Genomic DNA, 25,407 nt, shown 5'->3' on the forward strand with positions numbered 1-25,407 from the left:
CATTTCCTGTAACCAGCATCCTCATCCACTGAGCACCGACCGACACCGGACGTCCATAGACGTTGAAAAGTTGTTGAAATTTGGTCAGTCCACGCTGGCCTTGATGTTGACGTCCAAAGATGGACTGGAATGGACCAAATCATATCATAGACGTACATTATGTTTCACAAGTTTGGATAGCACAGTAATGTACAGTACAGTGAGTAGAGCGCAGAGTATACAGTACAATACAGTACAGTACATTGAGTAGAGTGCAGAAGTGTACAGTGCAATGCAGTATAGTACACTACAGTGAGTAAAGCACAGTAGTGTACAGTGCAATACAGCACAACGCAGTACAGTACAGTACAGTAGTTAGAGCACAGTAGAGTACAGTACAATACAGTGGAGTAAAGAAAAGTAGAGTATAGTACAGTAGATTAGACTAGAGTCGAGTAGAGTACAGTATAATATAGATTTTTTCAAACTCAAGGTGCCATGTCATAGCTGACACCCCATTCTTTCTGCAGACATCTTTGAATCTTAATTCAGAGCAGATATGGTCACATAAAAAACTGAGGGAGATTTTACCGTAATTTCGTTACCAAGGTTTGCATCTGCACAATTCTTCTACTAAGTTCGTTTTTGTCAGTGGACATTGTTAAGAGTAGTCCTTGTGCATAGTGTTGTATGGTCTGTTAAACTTTGAAATCAATGTTTTTTGTTTGGAATACATTTTAAAGTGAAAAACTGAGTCAAAGCATAATTCCGTTGCCATGGATTTGCCCAGTGTTAGTGTGTGAAGGGTGGGAACTTCTAGACTCAGACAAAAGAGAAGAGCTGAAAAGCACCATAATGACGCACAGAAGGAAAGAAAAGGCATGTCTCTTTCCATTTCTCTGAGCGAGAAGAATGGAATAACAAAAAAGAGGGAGAGAAAGAAAGATGAAAATAAGCCTCTCAAATCCAGGTTTTTGGCTGTACTGTCTCTTTTGGTTCATTCTTTTTGCGCGTGTGTTTTATTATGGTAATGAAATGGCAGTAAAAATAGTCTGGAATGGAAGAGTTCCCCCTCTCAAAGGAGGGAGTTAGTTAGTGAGAAAAGGAGGGGTGTAGGGGGGGGCCTCTAAATGTCATTGATAAAAACAGACTAGAGCTTTCTCTCCTTCCTCACATACCCTCCATCTTTCTGTTGTCCTCATCCTCCCCTCCCTTCTCTCCTTCATCTCCCAATCATACCTTCTCTGCTTCACTGGTCCCATGGGATTACATGAGAAATGTTCATAGGTCTTCTCAGTACAATAATACATTTACAGTATATTCATCAGGCGCCATATGTGAGCTGGTTATTTTCATTGTATATGAAAAAAACACTGTAGTAAATATCAGGTAGAAACACTACAGTCCACAAAAGCACCACACTTGTTTAACTATAGTAAATACTAAGTATTTAATTTGCATATACCCTGCCCATTCCCCTCCCCATATTGCAATTTGTGCCACCCATAAGTGAGAAACTCACATGCCAAGTATAGATCATATACATTATTGTGTTCCATACAGGTTAAAGAAAAAAGAAAAAGCTCTGAACTATCTGTTCAGACCCCAGTCCTACCTATCTACCTACCTACCTACCTACCTGCCTACCTACCTACTTACTTACCTACCTACCTACCTACAGGTTATGGAACATTTGTTCTTTTAGTATTTCTCCAGTAGGTTTCTTGAAGGAGAAAGCCTTCTCGTATATGGCAAAGATGCATTTTTTAAAATCCGACAGTCATGTCTGCAAAAACACTGCGGTAAATATTACAGTATAGTGCAGTCAGCAAAAAGACTACAGTAAATACTACAGTATACTACAATCTGCAAAAACACTACATTAATGACTATAGTATATACTACAGTTTTCTTTTGTTACAGTGTTTTTACTATACTTAACTGTAAATACTACAATATACTATAGTAATTACTACAGTAATTACTACAGTATTCACTGTAATGTTTTTGCAGATATAAAGTCTGGGTAACACTGCATAGAATACTACAGCAAAGTCCACAAAAACACTTCAGTGAATTCTATAATATTTATACCATAGTATGTTTTTGTGTGGGTAAGATCCTTTAATCAGAATCATTAGGCTAATTGCTCAAGGCAGTCACTACACAACAACTACAGATAATTGAAAAAAGGCAATAAATAAAGAATAATTGAAACATCTTACCAACTAATTCAGGATCCTAAGCCTTGCTCTCAACTTGCCCCATCTTCTGTCTTTCATTGACTCCCAGTTTAAAACCAGCTAGAGGTCATGTGAAAGTTACCAACCAAAAGCAACAGGAGACGATCAGTGCTTCAGTGTGTACAAAGCAGGCAAATGGGGATTTGATGTAGCTCTTTTGAGTTTTTGCTGTACAGTAAAGTCATGGCATCACCCAATGCTTATTCATACCCCAGGCTTCTAAAAGATCCTTTGTTAAAACAGACTCTTCCTTCCCCCCCTTTTCACTCCCCCTCTTCTGTCTCTCTGGAGCCTAACTGCCTGAGAGAGAAGGAACAGAGAGAAAAAGAGGAGAGAGAGTTGAAGTTCAGCAGAGGTGATGCTCCCTCTCAGCTCTCAAAGAGAGAGCCTCCTCTCCTCTGCTGTGATGTGAATCGGCCTGGTTTAAAGGGAAATATCTACAGGCTTCTAACAGAAAGGCTCCAGGGGCCCCTAACAGAGGGGGCAGTGGACCACTGTCTTCCCCTCCAGGCTGAGGCCTCCACACACACACAGCTCCCCTGGCAGTCCCGGACCAGTCCACTGTGTGAGGCAGAATCTCAACAACACAGAAAGAGAATAGAAAGATGCATAGGACCGTGCATGTGTATGTTCATCTGTGTGTCCTTGAGTGAGAGAGAGAATGTAATGGTGTAGAGAGTGAGAGAGTGAAGGTAGAGGTGATTGCAGTCCCTATCCTCTCCTCTCTTACCTGGCTCCTCCTCTACCTGTGTCTCTCCAGATTACATCTCAGCTCTCTGATGATGGAGGACTCTGCTGCTCTGCTCTCTCTGCTCTGTTTCTGCTCTGCCCTGTGGAGCTGGCAGCTCTCCCTCCACAATGCATTATTTATCAGTCTGGGATCTGAGTAATTTCTCGCTTACACCAACCCCCCCCCCCCCCCCTGTCTCTCTCCCCTCTTCTCTTTCCCTCTTTCCCCTCTTTCTCTCTCTCTCTCAATTATTATCTCTCTCCTTCCCACACCCACATATTCTCTCTCTGTTCCTCTCTATCTGTCTCTCTTTCTCTCTACCTACCTCTACCTACCTCTCTCCCTTTATCTAAATCCTTTGTCCTCTCCTCTTCTTTCATCTTTCCGTCTGTACCGATTTGTACTAATCTCTCTTATCTTTCCTCTCTCCTCTCCTCTCTCCTCTCTCCTCCTCTCCTCCTCTCCTCTTTCCTCTTTCCTCTCTCCTGTCCTCTTTCCTCTGCTTTCATCCCATCTCTAATGTACTTTGTACTTTCCTACTTATCCTTTTTGTAACATCATTCTAGAGTTGCAGACTGGTACAATCCTGTATGGGTCACTGGTCCATTGAGCCCAAAAACCATTACAAGTCCACTGATATGAATCCCAAAATATTAGTTCAACACTAATAGAAGTATTGTAAAATAAATAAGTGTAATATTATATTGTAATAAGAGTAGTAGACCTCAGTCCCAGCAGAGGGAGTGTTTTTGGCTGTGCCTACGATTGGTAAAAGAGATGCAACAGTCATGTGCTTGTGTTTCTAGGTACTGTAGAGCGAAGAAATGCTTCTTATCATGACGTGACAGTTAATTCACTAACAGTGCTGACGGCAGACAAACCATAGGTGAGCTTTATGCACTCAGAGACTGTGGGCTCGCCCAGTATGAAATCAATATCAGGATCACGTCTGGATTTAATGCACCCATACATTGGAACTGACCAGCATTATTTTACAGAATGGATTGAGTGTAAATGAGCTGTATAGTTAGAATCTCATATTGATCATTTGCGCACTGTAGGAGTCTTTGGGCTATGTTTACTAACTAAGAGTTTGCACTTGTTATGTCCTACAGAGAATAAAACTAGCAATTCGTTTCAGAAAATAATAGGTATAAACTTTGCACAGCTGCAAGCGCTTAGTAAATCTGGCCCTTCTAATGTTTTCATCCAGTGACATGTGGTCGGGTCCCCCACCTGCCAATCTGCTCCAGAGAGGATAAAACTCTCCATCAATCTGTAATGTGTTTTCCAGGCCCCAGGTTGAGGATGAATCTGACAGGAAGGATTCAGGACTATCTTGATGTCCACCAATCAATGTTGTATTATTCCTAATATTGTTACTTAATAGCCCAGCTAGGACGTGTACTGACCTATGGTTGTCTATGTGTGTGACAGACAGATGGAGACTTTAGCTAGCAATGTGTGTGTGACAGACAGATGGAGACTTTAGCTAGCAATGTGTGTGTGACAGACAGATGGAGACTTTAGCTAGCAATGTGTGTGTGACAGACAGATGGAGACTTTAGCTAGCAATATGTGTGTGACAGACTGATGGAGACTTTAGCTAGCAATGTGTGTGTGACAGACAGATGGAGACTTTAGCTAGCAATGTGTGTGTGACAGACAGATGGAGACTTTAGCTAGCAATGTGTGTGTGACAGACAGATGGAGACTTTAGCTAGCAATGTGTGTGTGACAGACAGATGGAGACTTTAGCTAGCAATGTGTGTGTGACAGACAGATGGAGACTTTAGCTAGCAATGTGTGTGTGTGGCTGTACGCTCTACTTGACTGGTCCACAGCCTACCTGCAGTATTATGGGATTTTATTTGATATTAATTCATGCACTACCCTTAGATCACAGTTCCTCGTTTTTAACACGATGTGAATGATTTAGTACGGGTCCATTTAGTCTAGAGATACTGTGTCAGCCTTTATACAGGACTGGCAGGTTTGAAGCCAGGCGTACTGTAGCAGTGGCCATTGATGAGGATGACAGGGAAAGAGGAGAGAAAGAGAGGTATCATTTTTATTTTTATTTTACCTTTATTTAACTAGTCAAGTCAGTTAAGAACAACTTCTTATTTACAATGACGGCCTACCCCGGCCAAACCCGGACGACGCTGGGCCAATTGTACACCGCCCTATAGGACTCCCAATCACGGCCGGATGTGATTCAGCCTGGATTGAAACCAGGGACTGTAGTGATGCCTCTTGCACTGAGATGCAGTGCCTTAGACCGCTGCTCCACTCAGGAGCCCTAGAATACAGAAACAGATGTATAGGAGCAGCCATAGAGAAAAATAAGTGTGTTTTTGATCAACATGAAACAAAGGGATGATTGATGATTCGCTGTGACAATAATACTCTATGGCTGGTGGTTTCTTCACTCTGCACCAGTCATGTGTAGAATGACTTGCTCTCTGGCTATGAGTCGGCCTACTCCTGGCTCTCTCTGGCTATGAGTCGGCCTACACCTGGCTCTCTCTGGCTATGAGTCGGCCTACTCCTGGCTCTCTCTGGCTATGAGTCGGCCTACTCCTGGCTCTCTCTGGCTATGAGTCGGCCTACACCTGGCTCTCTCTGGCTATGAGTTGGCCTACTCCTGGCTCTCTCTGGCTATGAGTCCGCCTACTCCTGGCTCTCTCTGGCTATGAGTTGGCCTACTCCTGGCTCTCTGGCTATGAGTCGGCCTACTCCTGGCTCTCTCTGGCTATGAGTCGGCCTACTCCTGGCTCTCTGGCTATGAGTCGGACTACACCTGGCTCTCTCTGGCTATGAGTCGGCCTACTCCTGGCTCTCTCTAGCTATGAGTCGGCCTACTCCTGGCTCTCTCTGGCTATGAGTCGGCCTACTCCTGGCTCTCTCTGGCTATGAGTCGGCCTACTCCTGGCTCTCTCTGGCTATGAGTCATCCTACACCTGGCTCTCTCTGGCTATGAGTCGGCCCATCTCCTGGCTCTCTCTGGCTATGAGTCGGCCCATCTCCTGGCTCTCTCTGGCTATGAGTCGGCCTACTCCTGGCTCTCTCTGGCTATAAGTCGGCCCATCTCCTGGCTCTCTCTGGCTATGAGTCGGCCCATCTCCTGGCTCTCTCTGGCTATGAGTCGGCCTATCTCCTGGCTCTCTCTGCTTCATTTTGTTCTGTTTTCACTATTTTTTCTTATCCTGTCATTGGCCTACCATTCACTTTCTGTTTAACACACACACACACACACACACACACACACACACACACACACACACACACACACACACACACACACACACACACACACACACGCACACACACACACACACACACACACACACACACACACACACACACACACACACACACACACACACACACACCTCTCCCCATCCTATCCCAGCTCTTGATCCTCTGTGCTGCTGCAGTAATTGACATTGTGAAGGATGAGCTGCAAATGAATGTGGAGAGATGACAGATCTCCAACTGGCCCTGCTCCAGAAGTCATCAAGGGGGCATCGTGATTAAAACCCCATTTAATCCAACTGCCAAGAGACAGAGAGAGAGAGAGAGGGAGGGAGAAAGAGAGAGAGAGATGGAGGCAGGGCTGGATTAAGAAATCATAGTCCCCATGGGTTTTTTTTATAGTGAGATGCGGAGATGGAGAGAGATGGAAAGATGCAGGAAAAGAGAGAAGGGAGCATCTGATGACTTCTGTAGGTTGTTATTTGTACAGTATCATTAGTAGGGCTAGTGCTTATAAGCCATGTTTGGCAGAAGCCTAGCAATTATATTTGTAGATCATCTATTTGTGCTATACAGTAAGTATACAAAACATTAAGAACACCTGACCAGGTGAATCCAGGTGAAAGCTATGATCCCTTATTGATGTCACTTTTTAAATCCGCTGTAGTCAGTGTAGATGAAGGGGAGGAGACACGTTAAAGAAGGATTTTTCAGCCTTGAGACAATTGAGACATGGATTGTGTATGCGTGCCATTGTGTCAAGAACTGCAACGCTACTGGGTTTTTCACACTCAACAATTTGCTGTGTGTACCAAGAATGGTCCACCACCCAAAGGACATCCAGCCAACTTGACACAACTGTGGGAAGCATTGGAAACAACATGGGCCAGCATCCCTGTGGAATGCTTTCGACACCTTGTAGAGTCCATGCCCCAACGAATTGAGGCAAAAGGGTGAGGTACAACTCAATATTAGGAAGGTTTTCCTAATGTTTGCTATACTCAGTGTATTTTCCAGTAGTCTGTCCATAGTTAATCTAATTTCCCAATTTTATAGTAATATACATGTTTAATTGAGTTTCAAGCATACGTGCCTGCCAAACTACCTGGAGACTAGTTAGTGATTGAGGGACTTTGAGAGACCCTGCTCAAAGTGTTATCCTTTTAGCTCCTAATCTAAAGTGTAACCATTCACGTGTGAAGTGTTTCCTCTGAGGACTTTGTATCTCACCTCATTTCTCTGGTTTTCCCAAAGGCTTTAGAGTCAATGACCTGTCACTCTTATCAGCAGTTCATCCACCTCTCCCTCCTTCTCTCTCGCTCTCTCTCTCTCTATCACTCCCTTTCTCCTTCCCTCCCTCCATTTTTCTCCTCCTTTCTTGCCTCTCTCCCTCCCTCTTTCCCTGCCATCACTGCCCATCTGCTACATAATCCAATTATTCCATAAACTAACTTACACGCTCTGTGACTCACCACAAACACTATAGCAGGCTGCGTCACACACACATACTTACACACTCACACACACACATGCAAACACATATGTACATACACACTTACACACTCAGATACATGTCAAGTCAGTGTATGTAATTATTCCCTTGAGGTGACTCTCTGTCTCTCTTCTCTGTTCCCTTGAGGTGACTGTGTCTGTCTCTCTGTGTTTCTGTGTGATGTTTGTCTTATGAAATGCAAATGTTGCTTCCAAGGCCCTTTTTAGAATTCCATTATTATTTAGTTATACATTGTGTTCAGTGATTTCAATTCAATCAGCACCTCGCTCAAAACTATTCTGCTGGAAAACATAATTATCTCACTGTTTAGAAATGGCAAAGCTTCACTGGTCATTGTACACAACAGAAATCAGATTGCTTTAGTAAACGTCCTGTAGCAGACCCAGTCCACTCTATTCCCTTGATGAGAGTGTCTCGTCTGAAAGCCCAATGAAGTTTGGGATTGTGTAATGTTAGCCCACTGCAGGAGAATTGCAGACCTTGTCAGGTATTTGAGCTCCTCAGAGCATCACCAAGAGGCCGTGTTGTGTTATTTTTAGTCCGGACACAACAAGAGAGCAGAGTAACAGATGGGGTGGGAGGTGTGTGGGGTGAAACAGGAAGGAGGGACAGAACCAGGGCGGATCACAGCAGAGGGAGGGAGTCTGAACAGGGCTGTTACTCTCTGCTTTACTCTGTAAAACAGCAAAGGGAGGGAGTCCGAAAAGGGTGTCTCTTTACCTGCATGTGGATATCTCTCTTATCTGTGGTTCCTCTTCCCTGTGTGGTAGTGTGTATGTCACTGAGAAAAGAGGACTGTACCTCTCTAGGGGCGAGGAGGCATAGCCCGCAGAGCCATTCGGCCCTGCTTGCACTAAATGTTGTGTATTAGGGGTGGTGGTTAAAGTCCCCTGTACCTGGCTCCTCTAGTCTCATCATCCACCCCCCTTTCTTGCTTCAACCTAACCTGCACTGCTCTTCTCTTTCTCACACAGTAGCTCGACAAGCAAAATAACAATATACTCTGACACTACTATGTTCTATGCACAGTACATGACAATGTTGCACTGTGTATTTTACAACATAAATGTTTCCTAATAGTGTATTTGGATAACAATACAAAGTAACATACTTGTGTAAAACTGGTGAGGGGTTTTGTGTACATATATTGTTTCAGTGTTACAATCAATCTCAGTGTAATAATAGAGTTGGATTTGGTTTCTGTGTATTTACATGTACTATACGTGTTTGTTCGAGGTACTGTAACTACAGTGTACTGTCAATAACATATTTTTGTGTCGAGTGTAATTTCCATGTATTCACCCTTAACACAGTACTTATTTTAACTGTACCTTTTCCTATGTGAAGCCATGGTAAGTACACCACATTTCCACAAAGGAAATTATTGGCATGAACCTGTAGTTAACTGTAATTGCCCAGAAACATCATGTTATTCTTATGTTTTAAGAAAGACATCACATAGGGAGAGATTCTAATGCTAAATACTCACTGGAATAGTAAAGGCCACAGTAGTATAGATCATAATCGTACAGCCGAGCCATCCATTATGACGCATCACTATGGATACAGGACCTGTTACCATCAGCGCAGGCTAGTACCACTCCTCACAAGCACATCTATCCCTAGCAACCACTCCTGATCCCCCATGCCAAGCACTGACCACTGTGTGTGACGTCATATCCCATAGTCCTACCCCATGGTCCTGCCATGCCCATACATATGTCCCATCTTAACCTGACCTGTTTCCCATAGCCGAGTGTGTGTGTGAGAGGGGGGAGGGGGAGGGTGAGGGAGAGTGCGGCCATGGGACTGGGATGGGGTGGGATGCTTCCTCTCCTGCTTCTGTCTCCCTCCTCCTCCTCTCCTCTTGTTTTCTACCTATGTCTGAATATGATGCTCTTCTCTTCCCTTTCTCATCCCCTTCTTTCTCATTGCCCTCCATTTATTCTATACACTCTCTCCCCTGTCCACCCTCTCTCTCTCTCCATTCTTTCTCTCTCTCCCTCTCTCTGTCTCTCTGTCACTGTGACTGTTGAGATTAACTGGGCTCTGTCTTTATGTCGTGTGTCTTTTTAGGCCCACGCGGTGCATCGCTGGCTAATCGATCAGGACGATAGTTTGAGCTCTGAGCTGCCGGATGGCCAAGGAGTATGGCACTTTGATGAAGCAGTAAATATCCGCCACACGTATATCTGGCTTTTTTACTCCTTATATATATATCTATATATCTATATATCACCATCTTGTATCTGTCTTTTTAAAGTTTGTGTCACTGTTGCTCTTGCTGCTGTTGTTTTATCTTACTCTCTTTTTTCTTATCTGTTGCTTCTGGTAACTGTAGTTCTATCTGGTTGTGTTGAGAGTCCAGTGTTGCTGTTGTGGTGTAAGCTGGTTTAGTCAGGTGTCGTAAAGTCAGGCTGGAGTTTTTTCTTTCTTCCTGTTATCGTTGCTTGACGTATTTAACTTCCGTATTTGGTTTATTTTGCGTTTATGCTTAATTTGTGTGTGTGTGTGTATATCTATATCTTTGTGTGTGGTTTATCAGATAATGTTCTCTCATGTAGTATATTACATGCCAAGAGTCCACGGGCAAAATATACTATGATGATAGTTCTCATGAAATAGTACCCATACACATTCCTGTACTTATACAGATATTACATGTATATGGAAAATCAAAACGTTTTTTTTTAAAGCATGCAACACAGGTACTGTGCAATCAAAAATTCAGGAACAACTATTTTTCCTGTGGGTTCTTCTGATTTAGAAAAAATGATTATGTTTCTGTGTATTTATGTGTATATGTGTGTATTCACAAGAGTGTGTGTGTGTGTGTGTGTGTGTGTGTGTGTGTGTGTGTGTGTGTGTGTGTGTGTGTGTGTGTGTGTGTGTGTGTGTGTGTGTGTGTGTGTGTGTGTGTGTGTGTGTGTGTGTGTGTGTGTGTGTGTGTGTGTGTGAGAAGGAGAGAGAGATAGAGAGAATACATAAACAGTATGTGGTTGTGGGAACTTGTGTCTTCACCTTCTGATTGTCTGTATGTCTGGTGCTGTACCCATGTTTACGTGTTTGCGCACTTGCACAGCTCCAAGCTGTGTATTGGTGTTAACTGTGTCTGTGTTGGAGTGTTGTGTCTTTTTCAGTGCTGAAGCTGTTGTGAATTGTGTCAATGTGGTGTCTGTCTTGTCAGTTATGTCAGTGTGATGTTTGTCTTGTGTCAGTGTTGTGTTTTTTAAATTTTCTGTGTCAGTTGCTGTGCGGTGCTGTGTTGTGGTGTCTAATGTTGTGGTTTTGTACGTTGTGTCTTTGTTGGTTCTATGTGATGTCTGTTTTATTTAACCTGATGCTTTCCTGTTCCTCCACCTCTTGGCTGCTTCAACACTCTACAACCTCAAATGATACAATGACTCCACCTTTATTCCCTCAGTCGACATACTCTACACACTATACAGGGCCTTCAGAAAGTATTCACACCCCTTTTCTTTTTCCACATTTGTTGTGTTACAAAGTGTGATTCAAAATGATTGAATTTTCCATTTTTGTCAACGATCTACACAAAATACTACGTCATGTCAAAGTGTAAGAAGAATTCGTACAACATTAATCAAAATAAAACACTAATATATATTGATTAGATAAGTATTCCTCCCCCTGAGTCAATACATGTTAAAGTGGCAGCGATTACAGCTGTGAGTCTTTCTGGGTAAGTCTCTAAGAGCTTTGCACACCTGGATTGTACAATATTTGCAAATTATTTATATTTTAATTCTTCAAGCTCTGTCAAGTTGGTTGCTGATCATTACTAGACAGCCAAGTGCATGTCTTGCCATAGATTTTCAATCCGATTTAAGTCAGAACTGTAACTAGGCCACTCAGGAACATTCAATGTCGTCTTGGTAAGCAACTCCAGTGTATATTTGGCCTTGGGTTTTAGGCTATTGTCCTGCTGAAAGGTAAATTTGTCTCCCAGTGTCTGTTGGAAAGCAGACTGAACCAGGTTTTCCTCTAGGATTTTGCTTGTGCTTAGGTCTATTCCATTTATTTTTATTCCCCTCAAAAACCCTGCAGTCCTTGCCGATGACAAGCATATCCATAACATGATGCAGCCACCACCATGCTTGAAAATATGAAAAGTGGTACTCAGTGATGTGTTGTTTGACTTACCCCAAACATAACGCTTTGTATTCAAGACATAAAGTAAATTATCTTTGCCACATTTTTTGTAGATTTACTTTAGTGCCTTATTGCAAACAGGATACATGTTGTGTAATATTTGTATTCTGTACAGGCTTCCTTCTATTCACTCTGTCATTTAGGTTAGTATTGTGGAGTAACTACAATGTTGTTGATCCATCCTCAGTTTTCTGTTCTAAAGTTTCCTTCCTGTCCGGAAAATGAGTTAGGAAGGACGCCTTTATCTTTGTAGTGATGGGTGTATTGCTACACCATCTAAAGTGTAATTATGCTGAACAAAAATATAAACATGATAAAATAAAATAAATGTCCATCTGCACAAAAAGGTTTTTCTCTCAAATTGTGTGCACAAATGTGTTTACATCCCTGTTAGTGAGCATTTTATCCTTTGTCAAGATAATCCATCCATCTGACAGGTGTGGCATATCAAGAAGCTGATTAAACAGCATGATCATTACACAGATGTACCTTGTGCTGAGGACAATAAAAGGTCACTCTAAAAAGTGCACTTTTGTAACACAACACAATGCCACAGATGTCTCAACTTTTGAGGGAGAATGCAATTGGCATGCTGACTACAGGAATGTCCACCAGACTAATTGCCAGAAATGTTATGTTAATTCTCTACCATAAACTGCCTCCAATGTTGTTTTAGAGAATTTGGCAGAACATCCAACCGGTCGCACAACCGCAGACCATGTGTAACCACGCCAGCTCAGGACCTCCACATCCTGTTTCTTCACCTGCCCTTCTTTGCAAGGGATTGGAAAACCTCCCTGGTCTTTGAAATTCACTGCTCGACTGAGGGACCTTACAGATAATTGTATTTGTGGGGTACAGAGATGAGGTAGTCATTAAAAAAAATATTTGAAGCACTATTATTGCAACTTATTATGTGACTTGTTAAGCACATTTTTACTCCTGAACTTATTTAAGTTTGCCATAACAAAGAGGTTGAATACTTATTGACTGGAGATTTTTCAGCTTTTCATTTTTTATACATTTCTATCAATTTCGAAAAAACATAATTCCACTTTGACATTATGGGGTTTTGTGTGTAGGCCAGTGATACAACATCTCAATGTAATCAATTAGAAATATAGGCTGTAACACAACAAAATGAGGATAAAGTAAAGGGGTGTGAATACTTTCTGAAGGCACTGTATACTACAGGTCCATAGGGCATTCACAGTACCTTTTCCACACAGCACATGCTCCTTCAACTGATATTCTAAACAGTGTAGCTCTTATGCTGTACTGTATATTCATGCTCTGCATCACAGAAAAGTAGGTCACAGATAAGACATCCCAACAGTTCACAAATGCACTAATAATGACCATAAGTCTGACAACACATGCAGGCCTTACCTACTTATTAATGTTGAATGTTATTTTTCCTTTTGTGCTGTCTGTATGGATGATTTCATTAATTGTTTTTGGTTTGTATTTTTGGTTTTCCTATGTTGTAATCATTTTCTGTGTTTGAACAAACTTAGTGAGTAAGAGAGTTTTTGTTTGTCTACGCAAGTATCTATTGGTTTGACTACGAGCCAAACCCTTTCCTTATCCACTAGCAGGACAATGTAGTTTCCTTCAAGAAAGCTCCCAATGGAAATACAAGTTACTGATCTTATTCAACCCATTTATGTAGGAATGGAGATGGTAAGGAGATAGCATTTGGGGGTATTATCCCCATGTGATAAAAAAACCAGACACAAAATAACATGTCAGTTTTGTTCCTGACCTGGGCTGAGATAGGGGGCAGAGAGGTTGTGTGTTTTCAGAGAGGAGCGAGAGAGTGTTCACAGTGGTGCAGTGATGAATCTTCGTATAGAATCCAATCCCCCTGCCTGGCCCATCGCCAATGCAGCAGAGCAGTGGAAAACAACAGCAGCACAAGCCCCTGCAATGGAACCCCAGCATTCTATAGCACGCTCTCTCTCCCCTCAAGCTCCCCTTCACTCTTCCCTACACACCTCATTTAAATGATGACCCTCCAAAGGTTCTCCTTTCCCTTCATCGTCAAAATAGGACAAGTAAAAGTGTAGTGAGAAATGTGCAGACAGTTTAACAGGGCAGTTGAGTGATGTAAAGCAAACAATCACCTCCTAAACCCTGCTCTACGATCCATGACACATCACTTGAGGCCCAATTTAATTTACACCAAATGAAAAGCTCCCTAGAACCCCCCCCCCCTCCCTGTAAGATAAAAATATGAGGTGTCAGTTGTTTATGTAAAGCGTTGGTCTCTCACATCTCCAGTAATGGCTGCTTTAATATGTGCTATAGTAGTGTGTCCCTTATTGTCCCGACATCCCTGATCACCCCTCATTGAGCCCTCAGCAGCAGATGCCCAGGAACACCAAAGCCCCATTGGTCACAGTTCAACTCCACCACAGTCACAATATGAGAAAAGTGACTGTCACTCCCCAGCACTGTCAAGTGGATTCATCTCTCTTAGTCACAGCTGCTCTCCCAGCCTACTATAGCAAGAGACTACATTAAGAAGCCCATTGATGCCCAATCACCAGCAGTCCACTGTAATTTGTTTTGTGTAAGGGTGTTAAATTTTAATTTGCATGTGAAAAACCGTGGCTAGCATTTAAAATAGCGTCTTTAAACTACAATTTTACTCATAGTGATATCGATGCTGGCAGTACAGAAATCAGATTAAGGTAATGGGAGATTTTATTACAATATGAAAAACTACAAAAATTGTTTTATAATATCTTTGGCGACCTACCAAATGTTTGGAAGAAGAAATGATAGCATAATATTTCCCTTAGTTCTCTGGCTGACCCACTAGAAGGAGTAATATTTTGGCTTCAGCAGAAGTGCTATGCAGTCTGGCCTAATATAGATGGACCCCACCCAAGCAAGGATGGCCCCTAAAGTCTTATTTAAAAAACATAAACCATGGCACTTAATTCATTTGAAGGGCTTTTAAAATCCTTTGAAATGCTGCTTAAGAAGACTCCAACATCTAGACCTACTAGCTCAACCACAGGCAACTCAAATTCATTTCATCTAACTTCTACAACTACTTCTATAACTGTGAAATGGGAAGTGTTTGAACAATCTAAAAGCCAATATCTCCTGACAGATTCTTGTAGGCCTATATTTTTAAGGTTAGGGTTAAGTTTAGGCATTAACTCTGAATGTTTAATGTGAGGGTTAAGGTTTGGGATCGGCTTAAAACAAAAATATCTTTCTATCGCTGGATTTGAACTTCCAACCTTTGGAATCAGAAGCAGATAATAAAACATTTTTGGGGGGTGAGGAGATCAGCTTCAATATTGCAGAAGATTTTAGTTACCATCAATGTAATAGTCAGCATCACTTCCAATATACATTTTTGCAAATACATATATACACATATAAATACATACACACATATTTTTCAAAATATATTTTCCTTTATTACCTTCAATACTTATGCACACCCGCCATTCACAACACCTGAGTAAAAACCAAAACCTACTTGAAGGTAACAGCAGGGCTCTGTTGCCCCAAGTGGCCGGTTTCCACGTCATCTTCCGACATCCTCAGACATGGATGGACGTCGAATACTGACTTGTATCACAGGTGACCCGGCTGGAAAATCCATACACCAGGGCAAGATTCCCAATGTGCAATGCTACTTAATAATATAAACCTTTGCTATCTTCAGCTTGGAAGTACAGTGTGTCCATCTCAACCTTCAAAGACGTTGAGACGCGTTATTATAGCCTAAAGAAAACATTAATGTCATGAAGGATTTGGAAGATCTTGGTCTTTTGAGCCATCTGTACACACACACGTTGAGACAGGACCTGGAATCAAAGAGAAGAGAACTGTTTCTATTTCCTCTATCAAAGTCCATGCATGCTTGGTAACATTTTATGGACTTGAAAGTACTAAGAAAAATAAATAACTTTTTCCTGTTGCTCTCAGGAACCCTTCTCCATTTATGTAATCAGTTTGTTTTCTGCATTGTTTGGTTTTCATTGGATGTGTAGTATCTGTAGTAATTGACCATCTTATCATTTTGATAGACTGCCACCATGTCATCTCTTTTCTTGCTTCAAATGTAATCCATCATAATGCCAATCTTTCCTGTGTGTGTGTGTGTGTGTGTGTGTGTGTGTGTGTGTGTGTGTGTGTGTGTGTGTGTGTGTGTGTGTGTGTGTGTGTGTGTGTGTGTGTGTGTGTGTGTGTGTGTGTGTGTGTGTGTGTGTGTGTGTGTGTGTGTGTGTGTGTGTGTGTGTGTGTGTGTGTGTGTGTGTGTGTGTGTTGAGGGAGACCGAGAGGTGAGATGGAGGTGGTGGAGCAGGTGATATAGTGATTGGCGTCTGATATACAGCATGTCTGCAGGCTGCCCTTGTGTTGACTGATGAGAGCAACTCTTAATCACATAGATCTCATATTTATTAACAGTACACCTTCTGATTGGCCAGACAGCAGCTTCACAACTACCCCCAGAAAGGATGGACAGATGAAAGAGCGAGGGATGGAGGACAGAGACAGGCAGATGGGGAATATTTACTGCCCAAATTGATGGGAAGCAGATAGATTAGTATGGTGATTAATATGTCTCTGTGGGCCTGTGTTTACAACACTGTTTGTGTGCCCTGCTGTATACTATTGTCCCACTCTGCTGCAGCAGCCTCCACTGTCTGCACTAGCTGATGATGGAAAGATTGATGGAGAAAAGCGGGAGGGAGGGATGGAGAGAGAGCGAGAGAGCTTAGGCACTGTCTTAGCATACCATTGTAAATGAAGACTATCACACTGTCAACGAGATTTCTCAACAAACACACATGCAGAAACTCCATAAAATGTATTTATAAAGCCCTTTTTACATCAGCAGATGTCACAAAGTGCTATACAGAAACCCAGCCTAAAACCCCAAACAGCAAGCAACAGTGGCTAGAAAAAACTCCCTAGAAAGGCAGGAACCTAGGAAGAAACCTAGAGAGGAACCAGGCTTTGAGGGGTGGCTAGTCCTCTTCTGGCTGTGCCGGGTGGTGATAAGAGTACATGGCCATTTAAGGCCAGATTGTTCTTCAAGATGTTCAAACTTCATAGATGACCAGCAGGGTCAAATAATAATCACAGTGGTTGTAGAGGGTGCAACAGGTCAGTACGTCAGGAGTAAATGTCAGTTGGCTTTTCATAGCCGAGCATTCAGAGGTCAAGACAACGGGACGGTAGAGAGAGATGTAGTCAAAAACAGCAGGTCCGGAACAAGGTAGTACGTACGGTGAACAGGTAAAGGTTCCCTAGCCGCAGGCAGAACAGTTAAAACTGGAGCAGCAGCACAACCAGGTGGACTGGAAACAGCCAGGAGTCATCAGGCCAGCTAGTCCTGAGGCATGATCCTAGGTCTCAGGTCCTCCGGAAGGGTAAGGGAGGGGGAGAGAGAGAGAGAATTAGAGGGAGCATACAATTCACACAGAACAACAGCCCAGGAAGATCTCCTCTACTATACTAGCCCGAGGGGGGCGCAAAACCAGACAGGAAGATCATGTCTGTGACTCAACCCACTCAAGTGACGCACCCCTCCTAGGGACGGCGTGGAAGAGCACTCGTAAGCCGGTGACTCAGCCCCCGTAATAGCATCAGAGGCAGCAAGTGGAGAGTGGAGAGTGGGGAGCCAGATAGAAGAGACAGCAAGGGCAGTTCGTCGCTCCAGTGCCTTGCCGTTCACCGTCGTACCCCAGGGCCAGACTACACTCAATCATAGGACCTACTGAAGAGACGAGTCTTCAGTAAAGACTTAAAGGTCGAGACCGAGTCTGCGTCTCACATGGATAGGCATATCATTCCATAGAAATTAAGCTCTATAGGAGAAAGCCCAGCCACCAGCTGTTTGCTTAGAAATTCTAGGGACAATGAGGAGGCCTGTGTCTTGTGACCGTTGCATACGTGTCTCCAAATCGGAGAGATAGGTAGGAGCAAGCCCATGTACCGCTTTGTAGGTTAGCCGTAAAACCTTGAAATCAGCCCTAGCCTTTACAGGAAGCTAATGAGAGAGGCTAGAGAGGCTAGAACTGAGTAATAGCATGGATTAGCTTTTATGCATTATTTTTGGACAAAAAGTTAGATTTTTGCAATGGTACGAAGATAGAAAAAAGCTGTCCTTGAAATTTCCTTGATATGTTCGTCAAAAGAGAGATCCGGGTCCAGAGTAATGCCGAGGTCCTTCACAGTTTTATTTGAGACGACTGTACAACCATCAAGATTAATTGTCAGATCCAACAGCATATCTCTTTGTTTCTTGGGACCTAGAACTAGCATCTATTTTGTCCGAGTTTAAAAGTAAAACATTTGCCACCATCCACTTCCTTATGTCTGAAACACAGGCTTCCAGGGTAGGCAATTTTGGGGCTTCTCCATGTTTCATCGAAACGTACAGCTGTGTGTCATCCAGATAACAGTGAAAGTTGACATTGTGTTTCCGAATGACACCACCAAAAGGTAGAATATATAGTGAAAACAATAGTAGTCCTAAAATAGAACCTTGAGGAAAGCCGAAACTTACAATTGATTTGTCGGAGGACAAACCATCCACAGAGATGAACTGATATCTTTCCGACAGATAAGATCTAAACCAAGCAAGAATTTTAGTGGTCACTCTGGGCTCCACACTTAATAAACAGGTTGAGTGAATTATGGCCAGGCGGGCTGCTTGGACCGGACTCTCCCCTGCATACATCACCATGTCTCTCAGACTCACTTATTCTGCAGAGAGGCTCATTCAGACAGCACTGCAGCTCATACTCATCATATGTCTCTGCAGAACAGAGACACAGGGAGTGACTAAATCACAAAACAAGATAGCAATCTCTGTCCAGGGAAGTCCCCAAAGCATATTGCATGTACAGTAACAGACCTACAGTACAGCATAGTCAAGCATGTTAATGTTTCCAACATTTTCGGACCACTAAACTATTGATTTAGAGTCAGAGAGTTACCACAAGTTGCAAAGAAAACAGGAGCCGCCTCCACTATTCCAGCACCATTTCATCATCATCAAATCACCACTGCTTAGTTTAATACAGTGACAACTATGTAAAAGATACCAAAAACAATTTAGTCCAATCAACGTAAGTTTTCCACAGTTGGACTTTTTTGACTTTTTCCACATTTTGTTACACAGCCTTATTCTAAAATTAATTTAATTGTTTTTTTCATCAATCTACACACAATACCCCATAATGACAAAGCAAAAACAGGTTTCCATTTTTTTTTTAAATAAAACTTAAATATCACATTTACATAAGTATTCAGACTCTTTACTCGGTACTTTGTTGAAGCACCTTTTTTTCTTCATGGGTATGACGCTAGAAGCTTGGCACACCTGTATTTGGAGAGTTTTTCCCATTCTTCTCTGCAAATCCCCTCAAGCTCTGTCAGGTTGGATGGGGAGCGTCGCTGCACAGCTATTTTCAGGTCTCTCCAGAGATGTTCGATTGGGTTCCAGTCCGGGCTCTGGCTGGGCCACTCAAGGACATTCAGAGACTTGTCCCGAAGCCACTCCTGTGTTGTCTTGGCTGTGTGCTTAGAGTCATTGTCCTGTTGGAAGGTGAATCTTCGCTCCAGTCTGAGGTCCTGAGCGCTCTGGAGCAGGGTTTCATCAAGGATCTCTGTATCTCTGTGCTCCGTTCATCTTTCCCACAATCCTGACTAGTCTCCCGGTCCCTGTCTCTGAAAAACATCCCCACAACATTATGCTGCCACCACCATGCTTCGCCGTAGGGATGGTGCCAGGTTTCCTCCAGACGTGACGTTTGGCATTCAGTCCAAAGAGTTCAATCTTGGTTTCATCAGACCAGAGAATCTTGTTTCTCATTGTCTGAGAGTCTTTAGATGCCTTTAGGCAAACTCCAAGCAGGATGTCATGTGCCATTTACTAAGGAGTGTCTTCTGTCTGGCCACTACCATAAAGGCCTGATTGGTGGAGTGCTGCAGAGATGGTTGTCCTTCTTGAAGGTTCTCTCATCTCCACAGAGGAACTCTGGAGCTCTGTCAGAGTGACCATCAGGTTCTTGGTCACCTCCCTGACCAAGGCCCTTCTCCCCCGGTTGCTCAGTTTGGCTGGGCGGCCAGCTCTAGAAAGAGTCTTGGTGGTTCCAAACTTCTTCCATTTAAGAATGATGAAGGCCATTGTGTTCTTAGGGACCTTCAATGCTGCAGACAATTATCGGTACCTTTCCCCAGATCTGTGCCTCGACACAATCCTGTCTCAGAGCTCTGTGGTCAATTCCTTTGACCTCATGGCTTGGTTTTTGCTCTGACATGCACTGTCAACTGTGGGACCTTATATAGACAGGTGTGTCTCTTTCCAAATCATGTCCAATCAATTAAATTTACCACAGGTGGACAACAATCAAGTTGTAGATACATCAAGGATAATCAATGGAAACAGGATGCACCGGAGTTCAATTTTGAGTCTCATAGCAAAGGTTCTGAATACTTATGTAAATAAGGTAATTTTGTAATATTTCTTTTTTATAAAATGTGCAAAAATGAAGAAAAAAAAGGTTTTGCTATGTCATTAAGGGGTATTGTATGTAGATTGATGAGGGGGAATTAAAAAATATATATTTTAGAATAAGGTTGTAACGTAACAAAATGTGGAAAAGGTCAAGGGGTCTGAGTACTTTCCGAATGCACTATATGATGTGGCTGTCCAGGGATCTGATTTATGTGTGTGCGCATGCGTTTGTGCAAGCAGAAAAACATGTTGCCTCACCCTACTTGTAGAGAAACTCCAATGCCATCCTCCTTTCTTTCATGTTGATGAAACGGTCTTTCACTCTTTCATACAGTACACGCTTTTATTTGTTGTTGTCCTAAGCCCTATTCGCACAGGAATAGTATCATAGAATGTCGTTTACATAATTACTACCCCAGCATGTCCGTTTTTCCAGCGGATGATTTGGAGGTGATTAGTTTTGCCAAACTGCCCCTGTAATATTATTATTATAATATTTTTTCCTCATTCAATATGGACCGTTATGACGGAAGCCTGGAGGCTCTTCTAGGAGTAAAGATATTTCACATGTCTAAGGATAGCCTAATGTTGGCCTAATGGCCAGTCAAAATATTACTGCATATCAATATCCTAAAACCAGGAAGTGTAACCTATGCAGACATTGAATTAACTGACGTGTTTGGCAATTTCTCAATTCAATATTGTCCACTTCATCTTTAAATAGAGAAGTATGGCACTAGGAAAGTTGATGTGTCAAAACATTCATCTGTAGGCTAGGTCGCTGTTTCACTCACTCCGATGCTTTCTCCTGTGAGATACATTCAGTCTCTTGTGAAATGTAGGAAAATTATGAAACACAGAGAGACAAAAGATAAATTCGTGTTTTTTTCTTGGCATGCATGAATACACATCCCTGGAAATAGCGTGCATTGTGTCAGCCGTCATCTGAGCATTGTAGAGGCATCGGTTCGGCTCCACCCTCTTGGACGAGGTCGTAGAAACGGTGGCGGACGCTGCGTCCCCAAAAGTAGCAGTCCCGGAAGTAAGCTCTGAGCTCTCCTTTTGAGCAGTGCAGTGGCTCGTTAGAGTAAATCAAATACAGGTGTGCCAGTCCAGGGCAACGCCCATCTCCAAGGAGACCAGCCAAGGGGGTGGTACTAAATTAATCAATTAGGGGAAACACACAGAGGAGAAAGAGGCACAGCAAACCAACAAAAACATGCACAGGCAAGAATAAAGCACACAGTTACAAAAAAAATGTCCACTGCAACTGAAATAAACACCATTTTCACAAATTAAGAGCTGGTTCTCTAAAAAGTGAATAATAACCGACTGGGACCTGCGACTTGTGTGTGTAACGCGCCCGTTCTTAACCCACCACCTCTCTGGAGCGGTGCTGAGGCTGCAGGCCAATAATACACTTCCCAACGCAGCCAGCAGACGGCTGTAGCTGTCACGCCCTGACCTTAGAGAGCCTTTTTATGTCTCTAGTTGGTTTTGTCAGGGTGTGATTTGAGGTGGGCATTCTATGTTTTGTTTCCTATGTTTCTTTATTTCTATGTTTTGGCCGGGTATGGTTCTCAATCAGGGACAGCTGTCTATCGTTGTCTCTGATTGGGAATTATACTTAGGTAGCCCTTTTTCCCCTTCTTTCAGTGTGGGTAGTTAACTTTGTTTGTGGCACTATAGCCCTGTAAGCTTCACGGTTGTTTCCTTCGTTTGTTGTTTTGTTGGCGACATTTTAAATAAAAAGGATAATGTACGCTCACCACGCTGCACTTTGGTCCACTTCCTTCAACGACGGCCGTGACAGAACTACCCACCACCAAGGGACAAAGCAGCGTCGCTGGGAGGAGCAGCGCTATCTTGAGGAATGGACATGGGAGGAGATATTGGAAGGAACGCGACCCTGGGCACAGGCTAGTGAATATCACCGTCCGAAGGAAGAACTGGAGGCAGCTAAAGCAGAGTGGCGACGCTACGAGGAATTGGCACAGCGGAGTAAGCACAAGAGGCAGCCCCCCGAAAAATGTTGGGGGGAGGACACGGGGAGAGTGGCTGAGTCAGGGTATAGACCTGAGCCAACTCCATGTGCTTATCGGAAGGAGCGTGGTACTGGTCGGGTTCCGTATTATGCGGTAAAGCGCACAGTGTCTCCAGTTCGCTCTCATAGCCCGGTGCGCTACATCCCAGCTCCCCGCATCTGTCGGGCTAGGGTGAGCATCCAGCCAGGACGGATGGTACCGGCTCAGTGTGCCTGGTCTCCAGTGCGTCTCTTCGGCCCAGGATATCCTGCGCCGGCTCTGCGCACTGTGTCTCCGGTGCGTCTGCACAGCCCAGTGCGTCCTGTGCCAGCGCCCCGCATTTGCAGGGCGAAGATAACCATCCAGCCAGGACAGGTTGTGCAGGCTCCTAGCTCGAGACCTCCAGTGCGCCTCCACGGCCCAGTGTATCCGGTGCCTCCGCCAAGAACCAAGCCTCCAGTATATCTCCCCAGCCTGGTGAGTCCTGTGCCTGCTGCCAGAACCAGGCCTCCTGTACGTCTCCCCAGACTGGTGAGCCCTGTGGCAGCTCCACGTACCAGACTGTGCATACGTCTCCTCACTCCAGTGATGATCCATGGCACAAAGCCTCCAGTGATGATCCATGGCAAGAAGCCTCCAGTGATGATCCATGGCAAGAAGCCTCCAGTGATGATCCATGGCACGAAGCCTCCAGTGATGATCCATGGCAAGAAGCCTCCAGTGATGATCCATGGCACGAAGCCTCCAGTGATGATCCATGGCACGAAGCCTCCAGTGAGGAGTCATGGCACGAAGCCCGCAACGAGGGTCCCCAGTCCGGAGTCTCCAGCGATGGTCCCCAGTCCGGAGCCTCCAGCGACGGTCCCCAGTCCGGAGCCGCAACGAGGGTGCCCAGTCCGGGGCCCGCAACGAGGGTGCCCAGCCCGGGGCCCGCAACGAGGGTGCCCAGTCCGGGGCCCGCAGCGAGGGTACCCAGTCCGGGGCCCGCAACGAGGGTGCCCAGTCCGGGGCCCACAACGAGGGTGCCCAGTCCGGGGCCCGCAGCGAGGGTGCCCAGTCCGGGGCCCGCAACGAGGGTCCCCGCACCAGGGGTGCCACCAAAGTGGGGTGAGCCAGAGGTGGAGCAGGGTCTGCGTCCCGCACCTGAGCCGCCACCGCGGATAGATGCCCACCCAGAGCCTCCCTGTCACGCCCTGACCTTAGAGAGCCTTTTTATGTCTCTAGTTGGTTTGGTCAGGGTGTGATTTGGGGTGGCTATTCTATGTTTTGTTTTCTATGTTTCTTTATTTCTATGTTTTGACCGGGTATGGTTCTCAATCAGGGACAGCTGTCTATCGTTGTCTCTGATTGGGAATCATACTTAGGTAGCCCTTTTCCCCCTTCTTTCAGTGTGGTCCATGGCACGAACTTTTAACTTTGTTTGTGGCACTATAGCCCTGAAAGCTTCACGGTTGTTTCTTTTGTTTGTTGTTTTGTTGGCGACATTTTATATAAAAAGTAAAATGTACGCTCACCACGCTGCACTTTGGTCCACTTCCTTCAACGACGGCCATGACAGTAGCTCCAGTGCTATGGTATACATTACAGTATCATCACTACACAGGAGCATGCCAGGGAGATTTTCTCTCCAGTATCTGTGCATTATCTCGGTGGAAGCTTTGATCTGGATCAGATGGTGTCAGTTAGTCTTCTACTGTAGCAGCCCTTCAGTTTAGTTGATTTTAGCTACATCTTAGTCATTTGGCAGACACTCAAGTCTAGATGTACTATACTGTGTGTGCGTGCCTGCCTGCCTGCGCACCTGTGTTCGTGCATTCAATAAAGTGTGTGTGTGTGTGTGTGTGTGTGTGTGTGTGTGTGTGTGTGTGTGTGTGTGTGTGTGTGTGTGTGTGTGTGTGTGTGTGTGTGTGTCAGCGAAAGTGTGTGACAGAATGACAGGTTAAAAGAGGGGGACTGACGGAGTGTTGATGTTGATTCCTCCCCCACATTTTGAAGTCTCCTCAGTGTTTCAGCAAGCATCAGGAAAAAAGCAATAAAACCCCACAAAGCGCCCGCCACATGCTGATGGCAGTTGCCCTAAAGAGCAGGGAGAGAGGGGTTTTGTCCTGCCCATGAGGGGGGCAAGATGTGAAATCTAGAGGGCACGTCTGTCCCCAACCTAAATCAGCCACACCACAAAACAGGAGAGCACAGTATATCTCAATATATAACCCTGGGCCATACACATTCTGAGTAGTGGGTCGTACCTCTCTCTGTCCTTCTATGTACCCGTCTAGGCCTAGTCTTGAGCTCATGTGTGGGCCAGAAAGAATGTTTGTTAATAGTATGACTATAGGAGGCCAGACAGACTGTTTGGTAAAAGTATGACTAGGAGGCCAGAAAGAATGTTTGGTAAAAGTATGACTAGGAGGCCAGAAAGACTGTTTGGTAAAGTATGACTATGGGAGGCCAGGCGGACTGTTTGGTAAAAGTATGACTAGGAGGCCAGAAAGAATGTTTGGTAAAAGTATGACTATAGGAGGCCAGAAAGACTGTTTGGTAAAGTATGACTATGGGAGGCCAGGCAGACTGTTTGGTAAAGTATGACTATAGGAGGCCAGGCAGACTGTTTGGTAAAAGTATGACTATAGGAGGCCAGGCAGCCCGTTTGGTAAAAGTATGACTATGGGAGGCCAGGCAGACCGTTTGGTAAAAGTATGACTATAGGAGGCCAGACAGACTGTTTGGTAAAAGTATGACTATAGGAGGCCAGGCAGACTGTTTGGTAAAAGTATGACTATGGGAGGCCAGGCAGACTGTTTGGTAAAGTATGACTATAGGAGGCCAGACAGACTGTTTGGTAAAGTATGACTATGGGAGGCCAGGCAGACTGTTTGGTAAAGTATGACTATAGGAGGCCAGACAGACTGTTTGGAAAAGTATGACTATGGGAGGCCAGGCAGACTGTTTGGTAAAAGTATGACTATGGGAGGCCAGGCAGACTGTTTGGT

The 25,407-nt window shown here is 44.1% G+C and overlaps 1 protein-coding gene and 1 non-coding gene across 18 annotated transcripts in view; both read left to right on the plus strand.

Moving 5' to 3' along the window:
• The window catches only part of LOC129826373 (ankyrin-1-like), a 200,687-nt gene that overhangs the window by 89,861 nt on the left and 85,419 nt on the right, over positions 1 to 25,407 (plus strand). For 13 of the 17 annotated variants that reach the window (XM_055887022.1, XM_055887026.1, XM_055887021.1 and 10 more), the window contains exon 2: positions 9,800 to 9,892. The exons of the other annotated variants lie outside the window; for them this stretch is intronic. In XM_055887022.1, coding sequence (XP_055742997.1) covers positions 9,800 to 9,892 — 93 coding nt within the window. The remainder of the gene's footprint in view (positions 1 to 9,799; positions 9,893 to 25,407) is intronic. 17 annotated transcript variants of the gene reach the window in all.
• LOC129826811 (U7 small nuclear RNA) lies at positions 1,667 to 1,721 on the plus strand. The gene has a single exon (XR_008755086.1). It is a non-coding gene; the product is annotated as a U7 small nuclear RNA (small nuclear RNA).

Source organism: Salvelinus fontinalis, chromosome 28, assembly GCF_029448725.1.
Source record: "Salvelinus fontinalis isolate EN_2023a chromosome 28, ASM2944872v1, whole genome shotgun sequence".
NCBI lineage: Eukaryota > Metazoa > Chordata > Actinopteri > Salmoniformes > Salmonidae > Salvelinus > Salvelinus fontinalis.